Source organism: Panulirus ornatus, chromosome 11, assembly GCF_036320965.1.
Source record: "Panulirus ornatus isolate Po-2019 chromosome 11, ASM3632096v1, whole genome shotgun sequence".
Classification (NCBI taxonomy): Eukaryota; Metazoa; Arthropoda; class Malacostraca; order Decapoda; family Palinuridae; genus Panulirus; species Panulirus ornatus.
In genome coordinates, this window is record NC_092234.1 from 47,944,830 (window position 1) to 47,963,583 (window position 18,754).

At 39.8% G+C, this 18,754-nt stretch overlaps 1 protein-coding gene across 2 annotated transcripts; it reads right to left on the bottom strand.

Moving 5' to 3' along the window:
• Positions 1-188: 188 nt before the first annotated feature.
• On the bottom strand, positions 189-12,625 carry Arl1 (ADP ribosylation factor-like 1). Of its 2 annotated transcripts, none has more exons than XM_071666932.1 (4): positions 12,487-12,625; positions 8,363-8,579; positions 6,278-6,389; positions 189-2,267 (listed from the first exon to the last, which is right to left on the bottom strand). In XM_071666932.1, exons 1-4 carry the CDS (start codon positions 12,488-12,490, stop codon positions 2,058-2,060), a joined length of 543 nt encoding a protein of 180 aa, XP_071523033.1. In that variant the 5' UTR covers positions 12,491-12,625; the 3' UTR covers positions 189-2,057. The 2 variants fall into 2 exon arrangements, with proteins under 2 accessions (XP_071523033.1, XP_071523034.1); XM_071666933.1 differs by lacking the exon at positions 12,487-12,625 and adding an exon at positions 9,583-9,734.
• Positions 12,626-18,754: the final 6,129 nt, after the last annotated feature.

Here is an 18,754-nt window from a genome sequence, read left to right on the forward strand (position 1 = left end):
AATACACACCAGAAAATATTACCCAGCAATTATTTTCAAATCTGGTGTATTGAGATTAGGTAAAATAACTTCATATCTGTATTCACAAGAGACATAACATAGACTCCATTTAAAAAAAAAAAGGCAAGATAATCAAATGTACGGTCAATCAAGATCTGCATTCTGATCAAAGGATAAAAAAGTCAATGTAATTTAAATATATTCTCTTTATTTGCTTCCTTTGAGGGTAATAATACATAATCATGAAAACTAATATACAGAAAGTCTTTAGTGCAAGACAATACAAATGGTCGAGACCAGAGACTTTACAAGTGTGAATCACCAAGTAAAACAAGTTTTCTTAACATGGAAAGTAATTCAGCATTATTGTACTTAAGGAAAATGTTTTTCAAGATCCCCTTAAATTTTGTTTCCCACACTAAAAATTATAACCTTAAACAGTAATTCTTACCTATCAAGCTTAATATATACTAGAAAATATAATTTATGACAGCATAATAGAAATGAACATATATTTGTTGTTGACATTCACAGACAACACTGTGCTTCCTTGTTCAAATGACATTCAATATACCCTACAGCTATGACTTGAGGGTCATTCCAGATAATCTACAAATATGAGCCATATTCTCCACATGAAGATATGTGAACTATGAGCTTTACATTACTAAACATCATGTTTAACAAAATGTTTTCAATGACCCATATGAATCTTCCTGGCATAGCATAAATGATTATACAAACCAATGATGCTAATATTCCTTATCGGGGGTCTGGTGCTTCACTACGTCTAACATTCGGGTGGATTGTCAACCAGTGGTCTGGGTGGAATCCGTCACAGTACCATAAACATAAAACAAAAACAACTCAGAAATGAAGGGATTAAGAGCAAAACAAGTTTCAACCATACTGGGATCATTTGTAAAATCACTCTAAACAATTTTAAACGACCTAAATTTATCTGCTTAAAATGCAAAGCAACCTTGTACATTTGGTTGAACATATTGCTTCTTCATCAAAAAGTACCGTTTTCTGCTGCCACATGTGCTTAGTTTATACATCTATGAATCCCTCCCATGGTAATTAATGACTTTCTACCAAGACTACCTAAACTTATGGTCGTGCTGGATATCTGCCATGTCCCTTATGGCAAAACAAATCTTTCAGTGGTGAAATGAAAAGCGTAAATTCTCACCACAGTGGCAAATACATTTTTCACTGCATGAAAATGCATATAAATATACACTGAAAGCTTTACAGGTTTATAAGACTTATATCATTCATCTAACTGTCTGTAGTAGGTGTAGTTTATCTAACATGATCACTTATACACTTGTAGGTTTGTTGTCATTTTTCTGACTCTTTACTTTTACCATTAATTCGTTGGTCAAAGTGTAGCTAAAGAAACAGGACAAACTTTTGCCATAGCAGCTATATAAACTTTTAGGTCACTGCTAGCATAGTAACCTGTGTGATGCAAAAAGTTCAGCTAATAAAAAGATGTGAGACTCAGGGTTATTTCAAATGATAAACCAAGAAAAGAAAGATATAAATTACAAGTAACCTTGTGGTCCAAATTACAAATGATGAGGTATATACAAAATGTCCATTGATAGCAACCTCCAATCTTACATTTACAACAATCAAGCCTACTTCATATGGCAATCATTAGACCGTCAGTTCAACACAAAGAATATTCATCACATCATAAATTTTCTTTTTACCTTGCATTCCCTCTGGTAAAAAAGAAATAACAAAATGTTCATTTACATATAAAATCACATACACATTGCAACAAATTTGCACAGCTTCATTTACACACACAAAAAGTGAAAACCACAAGTAACCTTCGCTTGTCAGAAAACTTACCTCCCTATGTAACCATGAAGTAAAATCTTGTTTAATCATCATACCTTCATAATTCTCAGACATTCAAATGACACCAACTGTATTTACATATTTTCTGGTTGTGGGAAGAGAGCACCTGATTAGCGAAGGCTGACAACCTCAAGCACACATTACATTATCCTCCACTCTGTCTACACTGAAACTGTGTTTCATTTTCTTGTGGATAGAGCATTGGCTAACCAATCCATTGCTTGGTCTAGGCCTTCACCTTTAATTGCAGATGTCTTGAATATCTGAAATGTTCGTGTTTTCAGGGCATCCAAACCTAAGGCTGAGTGAACTTCAGCAACTGTCATGGCTCCCTCCATATCCTGTTTATTAGCTAAAACTGCTAATATAGCAGACTTCAGCTCTTCTTCCTGAAAAGTATTGAGAAATTAGTCAATTATTAAATGCATTACTCAGAACTAGACTACAATTTGTCTGGAAGTACCGTACTTTGAAATCAGATGAACACATGATACTTTACTGGTTGTGATATGCACTAATTTGTGCCACATCCCAAAGAATCCCAAACAAAGGCCATAGTCATGACACAATTCAATCTTGTGTACAGTGCTTGCTCCACTCTTTCATATAAATTCCCTCCCTCTTTCATCACAGTGCTTCTCGTTATACAAAATTGAAAGAATGGCAAAAATGGACATCCCAAGTAAAATTTCATCTAAATTCCACATTCCTAATACATCATTTAAAAATGGGGAAAAAGGAATTTATTCAACCTATTATAAGAGGAAGTTTTAAACTATTCTGAAGGGGATATTTAGAGGAAGCAATATATTATTGATGAGATATCCTGTGATGTGAAAGGTCAAGGTAAAATCATCTATCCTAAGAGATCTTTATACTTGTCTTATCTAATCTTCATATTTTCCAGTGTCAGTATAACAATTAACAGTTTATGTATATTTTCCTTTTAAGTGACTCACGCAAAAGTACAAACTAGCAAAACACAGCACCAGATGAAGCAGTTGGTAAAAAAAAAAGTTATGATTACATTCATCATCCATGGCCCCATTCTCATTGTGATGGGTATATTATAATTGCATAAACCCTAACATTTCACTTACACATTTCTGCGTTATGTAAAGTTTGATAATTAAAAAATAAGATAAATTGCATAACCTTGGATGATTCATACACAATGACTTTAAACAGGAAAAGGTTCAAGCCCTACATCTGCCACTCTATCATCAAACACATTTAACAGCCCTTCAAAACACTCACTCCATCTCCTCCTCACTTCATCACCACCTATCACTTCCCCTTTTACCCCTTCACCAATGTTCCTATTTCTTCTCTTGCTTTTCACACATTACTTATCTCCATCCATTGGTGCCTGAACATACAGGAGGGTGAGAGGTGTCCAAGGAACAGAGTGAATTAGAATGATGTGGTATACCAGGGTCGACATGCTGTCAATGGACTGAACCTGGGCATGTGAAACATCAGGGGTAAACCATCGAAAAGTCTGGAAGGCCTGGACGTGGAAAGGGAGTTGTAGTTTCAGTGCATTACACATGGCAGCTAGAGACTGAGTGTTAACGAATGTGGCCTTTTTTGTCTGTTTTCCTGGTGCTACCTTGCTGAAGCAGGGGGTAGCAATGCTCTTTCCTGTGGGGCGGGATAGCACCAGGAATGGATGAAGGCACGCAAGTATATGTACATGTGTATATATGTATATGTCTGTATGTATATATGTTGATATGTATGTATATGTGTGTGTACGGGCATTTATGTATATACATACGTGTATATGAGTGGAGGGGCCATTCTCTGTCTGTTTCCTGAATATATGTATATAATGGGGTGGTAATAACAAGTAGTGGTGATGTGAGGAGGAGACAGAGTGAGTATTTTGAAGGTCTGTTGAATGTGCTCGATGATGGAGTGGCAGATGTAGGGTGTTTTGGTTGAGGTGGTGTGTGAAGTGAGAGGGTTAGGGAGAATGATTTGGTAAACAGAGAAGAGGTAGTGAAAGCTTTGCAGAAGATGAAAGCTGGCAAGGCGGCGGGTTTGGATGGGATTGCAGTGGAGTTTATTATAAAAAAGGGGGTGACTGTGTTGTTGACTGGTTGGTACGGATATTTAATGTATGTATGACTCAAGGTGAGGTGCCTGAGGATTGGCGAAATGCATGTATAGTGCCATTGTACAAAGGCAAAGGGGATAAAGGTGAGTGTTCAAATTACAGAGGTATAAGTTTGTTAAGTATTCCTGGGAAATTACATGGGAGGGTATTGATTGAGAGGTTGAAAGCATGTACAGAGCATCAGATTGGGGAAGAGCAGTGTGGTTTCAGAAGTGGTAGAGGATGTGTGGATCAGGTGTTTGCTTTGAAGAATGTATGTGAAAAATACTTAGAAAAGCAAATGGATTTGTATGTAGCATTTATGGATCTGGAGAAGGCATATGATAGAGTTGATAGAGATGCTCTGTGGAAGGTATTAAGAATATATGGTGTAGAAGGCAAGTTGCAAGACGCAGTGAAAAGTTTTTATCGAGGATGTAAGGCATGTGTATGAGTAGGAAGAGAGGAAAGTGATTGGTTCTCAGTGAATGTCGGTTTGCGGCAGGAGTGCATGTTGTTACCATGGTTGTAATTTTGTTTATGGATGGGGTTGTTAGGGAGGTAAATGCAAGAGTTTTTGGAGAGAGGGGCAAATATGCAATCTGTTGGGGATGAGAGAGCTTGGGAAGTGAGTCAGCTGTTGTTCGCTGATGATACAGTGCTGGTGGCTGAGTTGGGTGAGAAACTGCAGAAGCTGGTGACTGAGTTTGGTAAAGTGTGTGAAAGAAGAAAGCTGAGAGTAAATGTGAATAACAGCAAGGTTAGTAGGTACAGTAGGGTTAAAGGACAAGTCAATTGGGAGGTAAGTCTGAATGGAGAAAAACTGGAGGATGTGAAGTGTTTAGATATCTGGGAGTGGATTTGGCAGCGGATGGAACCATGGAAGCGTAAGTGAGTCACAGGGTGGGGGAGGGGCTGGAAAGTTCTGAGAGTGTTGAAAAATGTGTGGAAGGCAAGAACATTATCTTGGAAAGCAAAAATGGGTATGTTTGAAGGAATAGTGGTTCCAACAATGTTATATGGTTGCGAGGCGTGGGCTATAGATAGGGTTGTGTGAAGGAGGGTGGATGTGTTGGAAACGAGATGTTTGAGGACAATATGTGGTGTGAGGTGGTTTGATCGAGTAAGGAATGAAAGGGTAAGAGAGATGTGTGGTAATAAAAAGTGTGTAGTTGAGAGCAGAAGAGGGTGTATTGAAATGGTTTGGTCACATGGAGAGGATGAGTGAGGAGAGATTGACAAAGAAGGTATATGTGTCAGAGGTGGAGCGAACGAGAAGTGGGAGACCAAATTGGAGGTGGAAGGATGGAGTGAAAAAGATTTTGAGCGATCAGGGCCTGAACATGCAGGAGGGTGAAAGGCGTGCAAGGAATAGGGTGAATTGGAACGATGTGGTATACCCGGGTCGACGTGCTGTCAATGGATTGAACCAGGGCATGTGAAGTGTCTGAGGTAAACCATGGAAAGTTTTGTGGGGCCTGGATGTGGAAAGGGAGCTGTGGTTTCGGTGCACTATATATGACAGCTAGAGACTGAGTGTGAATGAATGTGGCCTTTGTTGTCTTTTCCTAGTGCTACTTCGCACACATGCGGGGGAAGGGGGTTGTAATTTCATGTGTGGCGGGGTGGCGACAGGAATGAATAAGGGCAGACAGTATGAATTATTTACATGTGTATATATGTATATGTCTGTGTGTATATATATGTATATGTTGAGATGTATAGGTATGTATATATGCGTGTGTGGACGTGTATGTATATACATGTGTATGTGGGTGGGTTGGGCCATTCTTTTGTCTGTTTCCCTGCGCTACCTTGCTAATGCAGGAGACAGCGGCAAAGTAAAATAAATAAATATATATTCTGCAACAATCCTGCATATATTTTGTCCAGCACATAGGGAAGTCACAAACATACAAACACATAAATGTACATGGTGTGGTGGTTAATGTTCCTGACCATAATTCAGCAGAGGCCTGATTGCATGGATTTGAATCCTGGGCAAGGCAGATGGCCCAAGCCCAACCCAGGTGTTTGTCCTCCCCTTAAGTTGGATTAGAAAGATCTGTCTGTGTATACTACCAAGAGTAGACATTATAAATATGTACAAGGTTAGGATATGGGGCAACACAAGTAAAAAAAACTCTCTCCCCATAACAAGCAAGAAGTAATCACAAAATAAAAATCTGAGGAATGAATGATTCACCTGTAAAAAAATAAAAATAAAAAGCAAGATCCAAGTTACTATAACATGAATTTCTGTCATACAATAAAAATGAGAAGAAAATTCTGACTTACTTCTAACATAGAAACAAGCTCCTGTTTTGAAATGCCTATTCTGTCTCTATCTGCAGAATCTACCACATATATGATGGCATCTGTGTTGGAATAGTAGCATCTCCAATAAGGTCTGAAATAAGCAATTTTATGCAATTAGTGAATCTTGTTATTAATCCCACTTTTTGAAAAATTATGAGACTGAGGAGTCTTAAGATTGAAAAAACAAAATTACTGTATCTGGGAAAGGGTTAGAGAGATGTATGGAAATATAAAGAGTATGGTTGAGAGAGCAGAAGAGGGTGTGTTGAAATGGTTTGGACATATGAAGAGAACGAGTAAGGAAAGATTGACAAGGAGGATATATGTTTCAGAGGTGGGGGAGCAAGGAGAAATGAGAGAGGTGGAAGGATGGAGTGAAAAAGATTTTGAGCGATCGGGGCCTGAACATACTGAAAGGTGAGAGGCGTGCAAGGAATAGAGTGAATTGGAATGATGTGGTATACCGGGGTTGATGTGCTGTCAATGGACTGAACCAGGGAATGTGAAGTGTCTGGGGTAAACCCTGGTAAGTCTGTGGGGCCTGGATGTGGATAGGGTGCTGAGGTTTCGTTGCATTATACATGACAGCTAGAGACTAAGTGTGAACGAATGTGGCCTTTTCTGTCTTCTTCCTGGTGCTACCTTGCTGAAGTAGGGGGAAGATATGCTATTTCCTGTGGGGTGGGGTAACAACAGGAATGGATGAAGGCAAGCAAGTATGATATGTACATGTGTATATATATGTATATGTCTATGTTGGAAAGGATCACAATTTTGCGCATGATCAAGATATTCCTATGAGTCCTTACTGTGTTCCATTTTCCCTGTGGACTCATAGGAGTATATTTCTATGTTTGTGTCTGTATATGTTGATATGCATATGTATGTATATGTGCATGCTTGGCATTTATGTATATACATATATAAATGTGTGTATGTGAATGGATAGGCCATTCTTCATCTGTTTCCTGGAGCTACCTTGCTGATGCATGAAACAGCAATAGTGTATTATAAGTAAATAAAATATATATGGGAGAAAGAATTCTTCCCATGTATTCTCTGTGTGTCATAAAAGGCGACTAAAAGGGGAGAGAGTGGGGAGCTGGAAATCCTCCCCTCCAGTTTTTACTTTTCCAAAAGAAGGAAGGGTGAAGGGGGCCACATGAAGGTTTTTCCTCTTAGGCTCAGTCCTCTGTTCTTAATGCTACCTCACTAATGTGGGAAATGTCGAATATGTATGAACAAAAAATGGAGTATCAAAATAACTGTCAATCAAGCACTGAAGGTCAATACATATGTTATTTTGGAAGATACTCCCCTTTCTAAAAACATCAGTGATGTTAACAACTACGTCTAAAGAGCTCTAAACTTGGTTTCTTTGTATTATATTCTAAAGACAGCTACACAGAAAGTGTGTGCAAGACAAAAAATTAAATTCATGATTGACAAAAAAAGTGATAAAAGAAACTCAGAATTAATATCAACCAATGTTATGAGCAAGCTTCACGAGTGTCGACCACTGGGATGATGGTATGGTGCTCATTATAAATAGATTCACTCCTTATTTCTTTACTATGAACAGCATCCAAGAAATTAAAATAAGTTACAGAATATGAAGATAGGATAAAAGAAAAAATGAAGACCTGCTTTTGATGTGATTTTCGCTTGCTCATCAAGATGCACTCTACCACCAAGTTTCGTGAATGCCAAAAACTGCCTAAGATATGAATTTCATATCCTAAAATTAACCAAACTATCTAAAGTGCAAGTGGCATGGAAAGGCATGATTTGTGACGAAAATGTATGTCACAATATACATAGCCTACTGAATATCCATGAGAAATTTATGATTATTACAAAGAATGAGATATAAATATCGGGAAATACCACTAGGACAGCAATGAAAAAGTTTTAAAAACAATTACCTGTATGCTGAAATATAAAAAAAAAAAGTCAGAAAAGCAGTTAAGACTGATAAAATATGAGTATGAAATGTGAGTGTTTGACCAGGAGCAGGTAAAAAAGCATATACTAAAACTTTTAATAGTAACTTATTGATCTTACCTGATACTCGTCTGGCCTCCCAAATCCCACACCTGGAACCTGAGATTCTTGTATGTTACTTGTTCTACATTGAAGCCTATAGTGGGAATGGTGGTCACAACTTCACCTACTTGTAGTCGGTACAGAATTGTTGTTTTGCCAGCACCATCCAACCCAAGGATCAAAATCCGCATCTCTCGGGAACCAATGAGGCCCCGAAAGTAGCTGAGGAGAGCCCCTAGGGATAGCAGAGTTTCTTGTTAGGAATTACAAAAATACAGTAAGATATGCATGTAAATGTGTATCTACCTAATTTCTTTCCTAAAAGTCCCTTTTACCCTCATGAGGCTCCTGAAGCACTCATTGGTGTACAAAAGACCCCACTTAGGAGCCTTATCAGCTTTAAATCTGTGCTATATATATATTCAGAAGCAGGAATGAGAAGTTCCTTGATGATACTAAAGTTCCTTTGGAGCAAGAAGTTCCTTGATGAGACTGAACTCTCTTTCATCAAATGATGATGATACTGCATCCTCAAGATGATGAAGTCCACTAACACCTACCACTATTTCTCATGTCAATTCATTGGTAAAACATAATCTGACCATCACATTTTTATTTGAGGTACTTTTCCCCTCTGTTAGTTAAGGTTATATTACTAGGTTCTTTTGTATTTTCTTATTTCATTATCTCAAATGTAAGCTCAACTAATTACATAATAAATAACTGTATATCCCAATATGTATTCATCCACATGAATAAAATGACTTATTATGATTTGGTAATAATATATGCTTTCACTAGGATGATCCAAGGCATACAAAGTGATCAAGTAAAACCATGTTGAATCTGGCTGCAGATGGTAAGCTCTGGTTCCAGTACGCTATACATGACACACAAAGTGGTTGTGTGCAAATGAGGCAGTTGTTGATTTGTTCCAAAAGCAACCTCCCTATGGCAGAAGAAGCAATACTGAGATACAACCCTAAAAACAAACTTTTACTGATTTTTTCATTTCATGAATTAAGTCCTTTTTGCATGGCTTTAGTTACCAATGAACCAAAACATTAACTGCTGAAATTGGTTCCGACACTTGAATAATACTGTAGTGTGTAAAAATTCTTTATAATACTGAAAGAAACTCTTGTATTCTTAATACTGGGGGATTTACTTATCTTTTGAAAACAAAAAAAAAAAAAAATAGGTTGCAATGTTCAACATCTACCAATTTACTTATTTACTTGATTTATTTGAGTCCTCCACTTCTTATGACATGGCAAGGTCTTGAAGTAGAGGGTGATGGGGCAAGGAGCCAGTTGCTCTCTGGCTTGTGTAAACCCCTCTCTTTCTCTTAGGTACTTGTCGAGGTGACCTTTGAAGGCATTTATACTATCAGCCATTACTGCTGCAAGTGGAAGGTCATTCAAATGGTCAAGTACTCTTTATGAAAAAACATATTTCCCAACATCCAAATGGTGAGTAACAACAGATTCTCAAATCTGCGATATCAAACTTTTTTCTACAGGAAATGGGTCTTTGACATGGTAGCTGTATATCACAGTTAGCTTTTGCTACTCAGTGATTTTGTTAAGAGATGGTTGTGTAGTATTTAAAGAAAAAAAATCAAAGTGATTAGGTGCATCCTATTTCATTCTACAATTTTGATTAGTGGTGAGGGTTATGAATATCAAGGAAAATGTGGGATATATGAATGTAAAGCATGTGAAACACTCACAAAAGCAAAATACACAAAAGCAGGACCTGAACTATTCTACCCTAATAGCTACGATTTAAAACAGAAATATATTGACATTAATGTGGTCTTTTAATGGTACACCACGTGGAATGGTTACTCGTGAGAAGGATGGGTAGTGTAATGAACAAATGTGCAGCGTGTTTTTTGTAAACATTTTTGGAAAGTTATCATAATGCTTAATTAGTAAAATTACCATTTTGGATGTCCACCAGTTTGGAAGTTGGAATCATGTTTTACCAATCGATTTCAATGTTTTGCACAATTCTGACCTTCATTTCTACAGCAAATCACAACTTCTGAGATATTTCCCTTTTATTAAAAAATAATGGCAGACACCCAATGCAAACTGGGGTTTTGGTTTGGGGGAAAATCACAAAAAGTACTGATTTTTTAATAGAAATAAAGGTCAGAATCATTCAAAAGACATTAAAACCAATAGAAAAACAATTTCAACCAAACCAAACTTAATCTAACCCAACAAAATTCACTGGATGTCCAAAACGATAATAATATCATTCAACCATGGACACTTCTGATATACTCTTTTAGAGTAATAAAAATTCAGATACATCTCATCTACCAAGGGATGTTTGGTGAGGTTCTCAGAGGTTTTACTGAAATTTTACCAGTTTCACATACTTTTAACCTGATCTTCAAAAACCTCACCAATATCACTAATTAATACATCATTATAAAATATATCAGGCTTCACCACTTTTATTCTATTCCATAAACACTGCACTACATCTGAAAAATTCATCAATATCCAAAGCTTACAACGATGTCGATGTAATGTTAATCTGGACTTCATAATACATCAGTTTAACACTGTACAGAATCTAGCTTTTGATAAAGAATAATTCTGTTTTGAAATGGTAGTACAGTGGATCGTTTAGAAAGAACAAAATCTCAGGAGCACGATTTGGTGCATTAAATTCGACTGAATGATATTACAGCAATAATGGTGATGGTTGTAAATACTAGGGAATGTGGTATTAACATAGAGTGAAACACTTGTAAAACTCATCAGAACCTATGAAAACCTAACCCAACGGTCCTAAAAAGTGTGATTTATGTCAATTTCTATCATTCTAGATGAAATATACCGTATCTGAAAACCCATTGATGGAGCAATGTGCCAACTCCTTAAAAATGTCAACAATCAGATTAGACAGCCTATGGCAGCTCAAGTTACCACCAAGCTCCCTGATAAACGTGCACTTGACATGACCTCCAGGAGCTTCTACTTATAACTTTGCTGCTTGGGGAGGTTAATTGGGATTTTCATAGATTCCACGTTTCAATTTTCCTCATCCACCAGTGTTGCCTTAAAATCATGAAATACAATGCTACAGTATATGCATCATAGTTATAACTATTTTCAAACAGCACATTTTCATTACGGAACAAAATGACTTAGTATACAAAGCCAGTTTCAGTCTATAGAGATACTCGTAAAGCACACTAGATTTATAGCAAAATCCTGTAATACAAGAGCATAATGAGGGTGAATCACTTCCTTCAGTTTTATCAAATTCTGTAAATAGGAAACTCTCAATAATTTCACCAGAGATAGCAAGCAATTACCAGCGAAAGAAAACATCTCATTGTGTCCATAATCTCAATTTGGGTTTGAGGTTCACCAAAGCACCAGCAAGCCACTGAGGAGCACTCAAATCCACCCAAAATATTGAGACTAACTTTCTAGACTATAAATCCTGTATTCTTAAACACACGCGATATTCTTGACCTTATTAGTGGTAAATGTTGACAGTTACTGAACGTTGGGTCAAGAAAATAATAAATTATCCATATCAAAGACCTGTTTTCAAATTTTAAACTCATTTTCCCTGTCCTTAAATGCCCCACCCTCTTCATTTAGTAATGGACAATAAAAATATTCCTGAATTCCATCAGTTCCTCGGTAACAATCCGCTAACACTTTACATTTAGCCATGAGAACTCCAACCAACCTTAAAGTCCATAATTTTCACACTAAACCTAGAAAATCTTAGGTTTACGTTTTTCGCATCTAATGAATACGTTAATAAGGTTTCCAATCACACATGGGAATGTAACCTCAGTGACTTATGAATAACATTATGAACGGGAAATGATAATTAAGACTACGATAACCCCAAATAATTCCTCTAACTCATATCTAAATATTCATCCTACATGACTGGGTTGGGCTCCACGTATGCAATCACTTTGCCGAAACTTCCTCATATGTCCAAGGAACCATCATTCCGCTACTTCCTGGGTTCTTATGTCGTCTATCATTTCCGCGAGAACCCGTGTCTCCCCTTCAGCGTCCATTATCCGTACTGTCCACACCGTGACAACGGTCGGAGTCATTGTTCTCGCTTGAAAAACCATCGATACTCACCCATCCCTTGTATTTTTGTTTGACAGCTGGCAAAGACAACACGGCTCGACGTGGATGGGTTCGCGTGGACAAGTGACAGTCGCAAGGAAGGATTAGATACTCTATAAAAAGGCTCAAAGGTCTACTTAATAGCATTCGAATCTCTCATCGAATGCTATGGCTAAAAGGATCCAAGTATCTATAGTTCTGATTCATCCCGACTCGTCACATTTTCGAACACGATGGCGCGTTGATCTATAGGTATACTTGAGTGTTCATTCACAGCTTGAGTACTTATAAAATGAATACATACTCAGTTTAAGATTAACGAAGTAATAGTTATAACTATTACATAAACATCACACATTGACTGAAATGACAAAACAATGAAACGTGGTATCGAAAATAAAAAGATCGGTCAAGAACACGACTGATAATTGAATTGTAATCATCGGTTGACATATATTCTAGAGTCTCAAAGTGAAGGAGGTAACATAGTGAATGGAAAGGCAATAAGCTCTTGTTAAGCTCCTGCTTGAGTCGTTGTCAATAAAAAAATAAAAGATGATCTGTAATTAAGTGTGTACGCGACCGGTAGTCCCGGCTTCATTGCGTTTATCCGACCGATCCTCAGGGCGTTTACACTCTGGCTGGGAGTAATGATTCCTTCTGAGGAGACACAAAAAAGTTTACATATCTTTATCTTACACATATATATATGTATATACATATGTATATGTTGAGATGTAGAGGTATGTATATGTGCGTGTGTGGACGTGTATGTATATACATGTATATGTGGGTGGGTTGGGCCATTCTTTCGTCTGTTTCCTTGCGCTACCTCGCGAACGCGGGAGACAGCGACAAAGTATGATAACTAGATATCTTTATTTTATTTTTACAAAGTGCATGGATTGGTTAGGCTAAGTTGGGTGACTCACTAATTAATGCACATGGCATAAATGTGATAACATCCCAACTTGACTCTTTATTTTCCAATATTCAGGTTCTTATTGATTAAATAGCCACACATGCTGCAACTATGGCTGAACTATACCCAGTTACAACTGACAACTTCGGCAGATCAACTCATTCCCGGGCAGCAAGCTAAATATTTAACAGCGGATCAGGTAACAAAATGACATAATTGAATCAACTGCCGCTGTCGTACATCATTAGTGTTTTGATGACTACATAATTTCAAATAGACGTGGCTATTTATTGCTAAAGATATGATACTAATTCACAACATCTTAGAATATAAACATGGTCGATTAATGGAGTTCTATCAATGGCTATAGACACAACGGAACTATTAAATTTGACCGAATGTCAAATTGGTTTAACAGTTTGGTTAGTCTTTCAAAAAAAATGGATGTTTCTCGTCCACAGAAGAAAAGCTAGGAACTCCATTGCTCTCAATCAGCATAGAAATTAAGACATACTAATACCTCTTTATCAGCCATGAATTGAAATAGCCATTGCTTAAGCGGCACGAGGTGAAGAAATGTCGATACAGCGTAGCTAAAGTCCAGAATGGTTTTAGAATTGTAATAACTTACGTATTATCTCTATGTCACTGGAATAACTGACGCAGGGAGCAAGCCTAACACCTGTTGTCCAGTCCCATGGCGCAACAGTGTCATACACCAGCCGTCTTTATTAGGAAGTAACGTATAAAAGACATACCATTGCCAACCATCCTTTCTACCACTGCCACCAGCCATGGTCTACCGTCGTCTGCTAGGTTTCACGCCTCTCGCTCACACTCGGGCAACAGATCGTACTCACCCAGGCTACGAAGGAGGAGGAGGAGGAGGAGGAGGCGGGAACCATCCACACTGCCTCCCCTACCACCCACCTGCCTCACTCACCCACGCCGTCCATGGCAACCCTCCTGACGTAGGATATACACCCTACACACCCCCACCCTAGCCACCGCTGTCTCCATTCCTATCCCCAGGCCTAACCATGACAAGGTTGGGGATATCAAAGCCAGAATGGGTTGTACGAGTCTTAATACTAACAAAGGTCCGCTCGTAAGATAAGATAAGGTGATAATGATTGATAAGGTGTCTCAAATTGAGGGGAAGTACTACTAATGGTAGTGTCCCAGGGGAGGTAATGAGATGAGGTAAGGTAACGATGGAGTTCCACGGGGGAAGAGGGGGGGGGGGTATTTTGGTAAGGTAATGATGGTTGTTCCATAAAGGGTTACCAAGGTAAGGCCAGGGGAAGGTGGTAACCCAGAAGGAGGAACCTAGGTGATGATGGTATCCCACAGGGGTGACCCAGGTAAGGTCAGGTAATGATGGTATCCCACAGGGGTTACCCAGGTAAGGTCAGGTAATGATGGTATCCCACAGGGGTTACCAAGGTAAGATCAAGTTATAATGGTATCGGATACCACAGGGGTTAACCAGGTAAGGTCAGGTAATGATGGTATCCCACAGGGGTTACCCAGGTAAGGTCAGGTAATGATGGTATCCCACAGGGGTTACCAAGGTAAGATCAAGTTATAATGGTATCGGATACCACAGGGGTTAACCAGGTAAGGTCAGGTAATGATGGTATCCCACAGGGGTTACCCAGGTAAGGTCAGGTAATGATGGTATCCCACAGGGGTTACCAAGGTAAGATCAAGTTATAATGGTATCGGATACCACAGGGGTTACCCAGGTAAGGTCAGGTAATGATGGTATCCCACAGGGGTTACCCAGGTAAGGTCAGGTAATGATGGTATCCCAAAGGAGGGGTAACCAAGTAAGTCCAGGTCAGGATGGTGTGCCCGTAGAACCCAGGTGGGGATAGTATCCCACAGGGGGGCGGGGGGGGGGAGTGGATATACACCCAGATTAGATAAGGGTTTAAGTGACGCCATCCGACAGGGGGAACCGTTACATACAGACAGACCCTCTTGAGCGCGACGGTACGACGCTTGAATTCGATAAATGTGGCCCTTAAGCAAAACGGTACGACGCTTTGAGTACGACCTTTAGGTATGATGGCGTATGTGTGGGTGGGTGATAGTGGGAGGCAGTGTGTGTGCTGTGTGTGTGTGTGTGTGTGTGTGTGTGTGTGTGTGTGTGTGGGTGGGTGGGTGGATAATAGTGGACGGAAGAGTGTGGATGGATGTTCGTGGGTGGCAGTGTGTAAATGGACGATAGTGGGCTGAAATGTGTAAGTGGACGACAGTGGGCAGCATTGTGTAGGCGGGTGATAGTGGGCGACACTGTGTGTGTGGGCGGGTGACGGTGAGCGACGGTGTGTGTGTGGGTGGATGATCGTGGACGGCAGCATGTGTGGGCGGGTGTGTGTGTATGTGTGTGTGTGTGTGTGTAGATGGGTGGCACAGGCGGTGGATGATAATGGGCGGCAATATGTGGGAGAAGGGGGTTATCGGGCTGCAGCGTGTGGGTGGGTGGAGGTCAGCGGGTAGATGTTGAGGGAGGACAGGGGTTGAGCAAGCAAGCGGTGGTGGTGTAGGAGGCGGGAAACACTCCACCCCTCACGTCTACCATCATCACTTTCTCCTCAGAAATCACACAAATCCTTAATCTCATTCAAATTAATGAGCGAGACTAATAAAAAAGAAAAGAAAATCGCTCTTTTCATGCAATTAGGAGGTTTGACAATCGTAATCTCTGTGGTTCGCTGGAGTGACAACACAGCTGGTCACGTGACGTTTCTAATTGGCTAGCCAGGCCTCCCTCTCCCGCTGACGTCACATGTCACTTTGAGCCTCTTCCAGTCTCTAGCCCCTTCTAAAAATAGGTCCCTGGGTGCATATAATCCCTACAAATTGGTTTCCTGAGGTTCCTGCAGCTTTGACGATGTAGGAGCAAGGGAAAGGATGGCCTGTGTGCGTGTGGGTGTATATTAACAAGGGGCCTTTTATCAACGCCTACCCGCTCTCGTGTGTGCCACTACTGGCACAATTCAGCCCGTGTTGTGACTTGTTGTAGTGGGGGTCGTTGAGGTACGTGAGCATGTTGTGGGGGTAAGAGTTCAAAGATGATATATATATATATATATATATATATATATATATATATATATATATATATATATATATATTTTTTTTTTTTTTGCTTTGTCGGTCTCCCGCGTTTGCGAGGTAGCGCAAGGAAACAGACGAAAGAAATGGCCCAACCAACCCCCATACACAATGTATATACATACACGTCCACACACGCAAATATACATACCTAAACATCTCAATGTACACATATATATATACACACACAGACATACATATACACCCATGCACACAATTCACACTGTCTGCCTTTATTCATTTCCATCGCCACATCGCCACACATGGAATACCAACCCCCTCCCCCCTCATGTGTGCGAGGTAGCACTACGAAAAGACAACAAAGGCCACATTCGTTCACACTCACTCTCTAGCTGTCATGCAATAATGCCCGAAACCACAGCTCCCTTTCCACATCCAGGCCCCACACAGCTTTCCATGGTTTACCCCAGACGCTTCACATGCCCTGATTCAATCCACTGACAGCACGTCAACCCCGGTATACCACATCGATCCAATTCACTCTATTCCTTGCCCGACTTTCACCCTCCTGCATGTTCAGGCCCCGATCGCTCAAAATCTTTTTCACTCCATCTTTCCACCTCCAATTTGGTCTCCCACTTCTCCTCGTTCCCTCCACCTCCGACACATATATCCTCTTGGTCACTCTTTCCTCACTCATTCTCTCCATGTGCCCAAACCATTTCAAAACACCCTCTTCTGCTCTCTCAACCACGCTCTTTTTATTTCCACACATCTCTCTTACTCTTACATTACTTACTCGATCAAACCACCTCACACCACACATTGTCCCTAAACATCTCATTTCCAGCACATCCACCCTCCTGCGCACAACTCTATCCATAGCCCACGCCTCGCAACCATACAATATTGTTGGAACCACTATTCCTTCAAACATACCCATTTATATATATATATATATATATATATATATATATATATATATATATATATATATATATATATATAAGTATACAAGACAATTTGCAGTTGGCGACACTGGTATTCGTATCAATACTATCATAATGGCAAATCTACCCAGGGTTCGAGGGTTCGGTTTCCTCCTCAAAAAGTAACGGGACATTTGTATACCACTGATACTCAGAATGTAGCAATATCTGTCGCTCAATCTTTGCGGCGTCAAATGAGAAACCTTTGTAACTGTTTCTTTTCAACTAACGAGCAATATTTCAGGTATTGATAAGAGGCAGTGGTGGCCAAGAGAAGTAGGTAGGAGGGTGGCTGGCCACTCTTATCAGGTGCAACTCGTGCTGCGTGCGGTGTGGCCATCAGTGGAGGCGTCATTCCAGCAAGGAGAGGGATGAGAGAAGGGAGAAGTGAAATAATGGTACAGTGTATTCATTCTTAAGAATATATATATATATATATATATATATATATATATATATATATATATATATATATATATATATATATATATCCGTGGCTCCTGGCGCAATCAATCGAGCGGGACTCAACCATCAAACCAAAACAACAGTGTGTGTATGTGTGAAGAGAGAGAGAGAGAGAGAGAGAGAGAGAGAGAGAGAGAGAGAGAGAGAGAGAGAGAGAGAGAGAGAGAGAGAGAGAGAGAGTTTGCCAAAGCCTAGCACCTGCCACAAAGGTGCCATAAAAAAGTCTGCAGGTAATCATCCCAGCATGAAGAACATGAGAGACGTTAGAGATGGATAGATGGACGACAGGACGGCATAACCAGCGCCAGCAGCGAGCGTCCCAGCGACCACCTCAGCGAACGCAGGATTCGCCGCTCGTGACCTCGGACTTACAATCACACACTTTCTCAAGACCAGACCGTGTTTTCTCTAACGCAGAGGAGCAGAGGAACTGCAAAGGAGGGAGGTCATCATTCTCTCCCTGTACAAGAGAAAGTGGGAGTCTCTACGTCCCCCTCAAGACCCCACTTTCTCCCACTTCATCTCAAGACCCTCCCTGGCCACGTATCGACTGGGAGGAACACTGAGGCGAGGGAGGGAGGGAAGACGTCGGCAGTATGGCACACTGTCGGATGCTCCACGTTCCGCTTCTCCCTTCATCATGTTCGCTGTCAGTAATTACCATGGATAATTAATTATTCGTCTACTAATGAAGGAACTGATTCTATTTTCCCGGCGAAGTATATAGTAATCGAACGGGAGATAATCATAGATTCCCAACCCATTATTTTTTTTTCATATGGTTAGTCACCTATTCAGTTTCGCTTGCTTAATAATT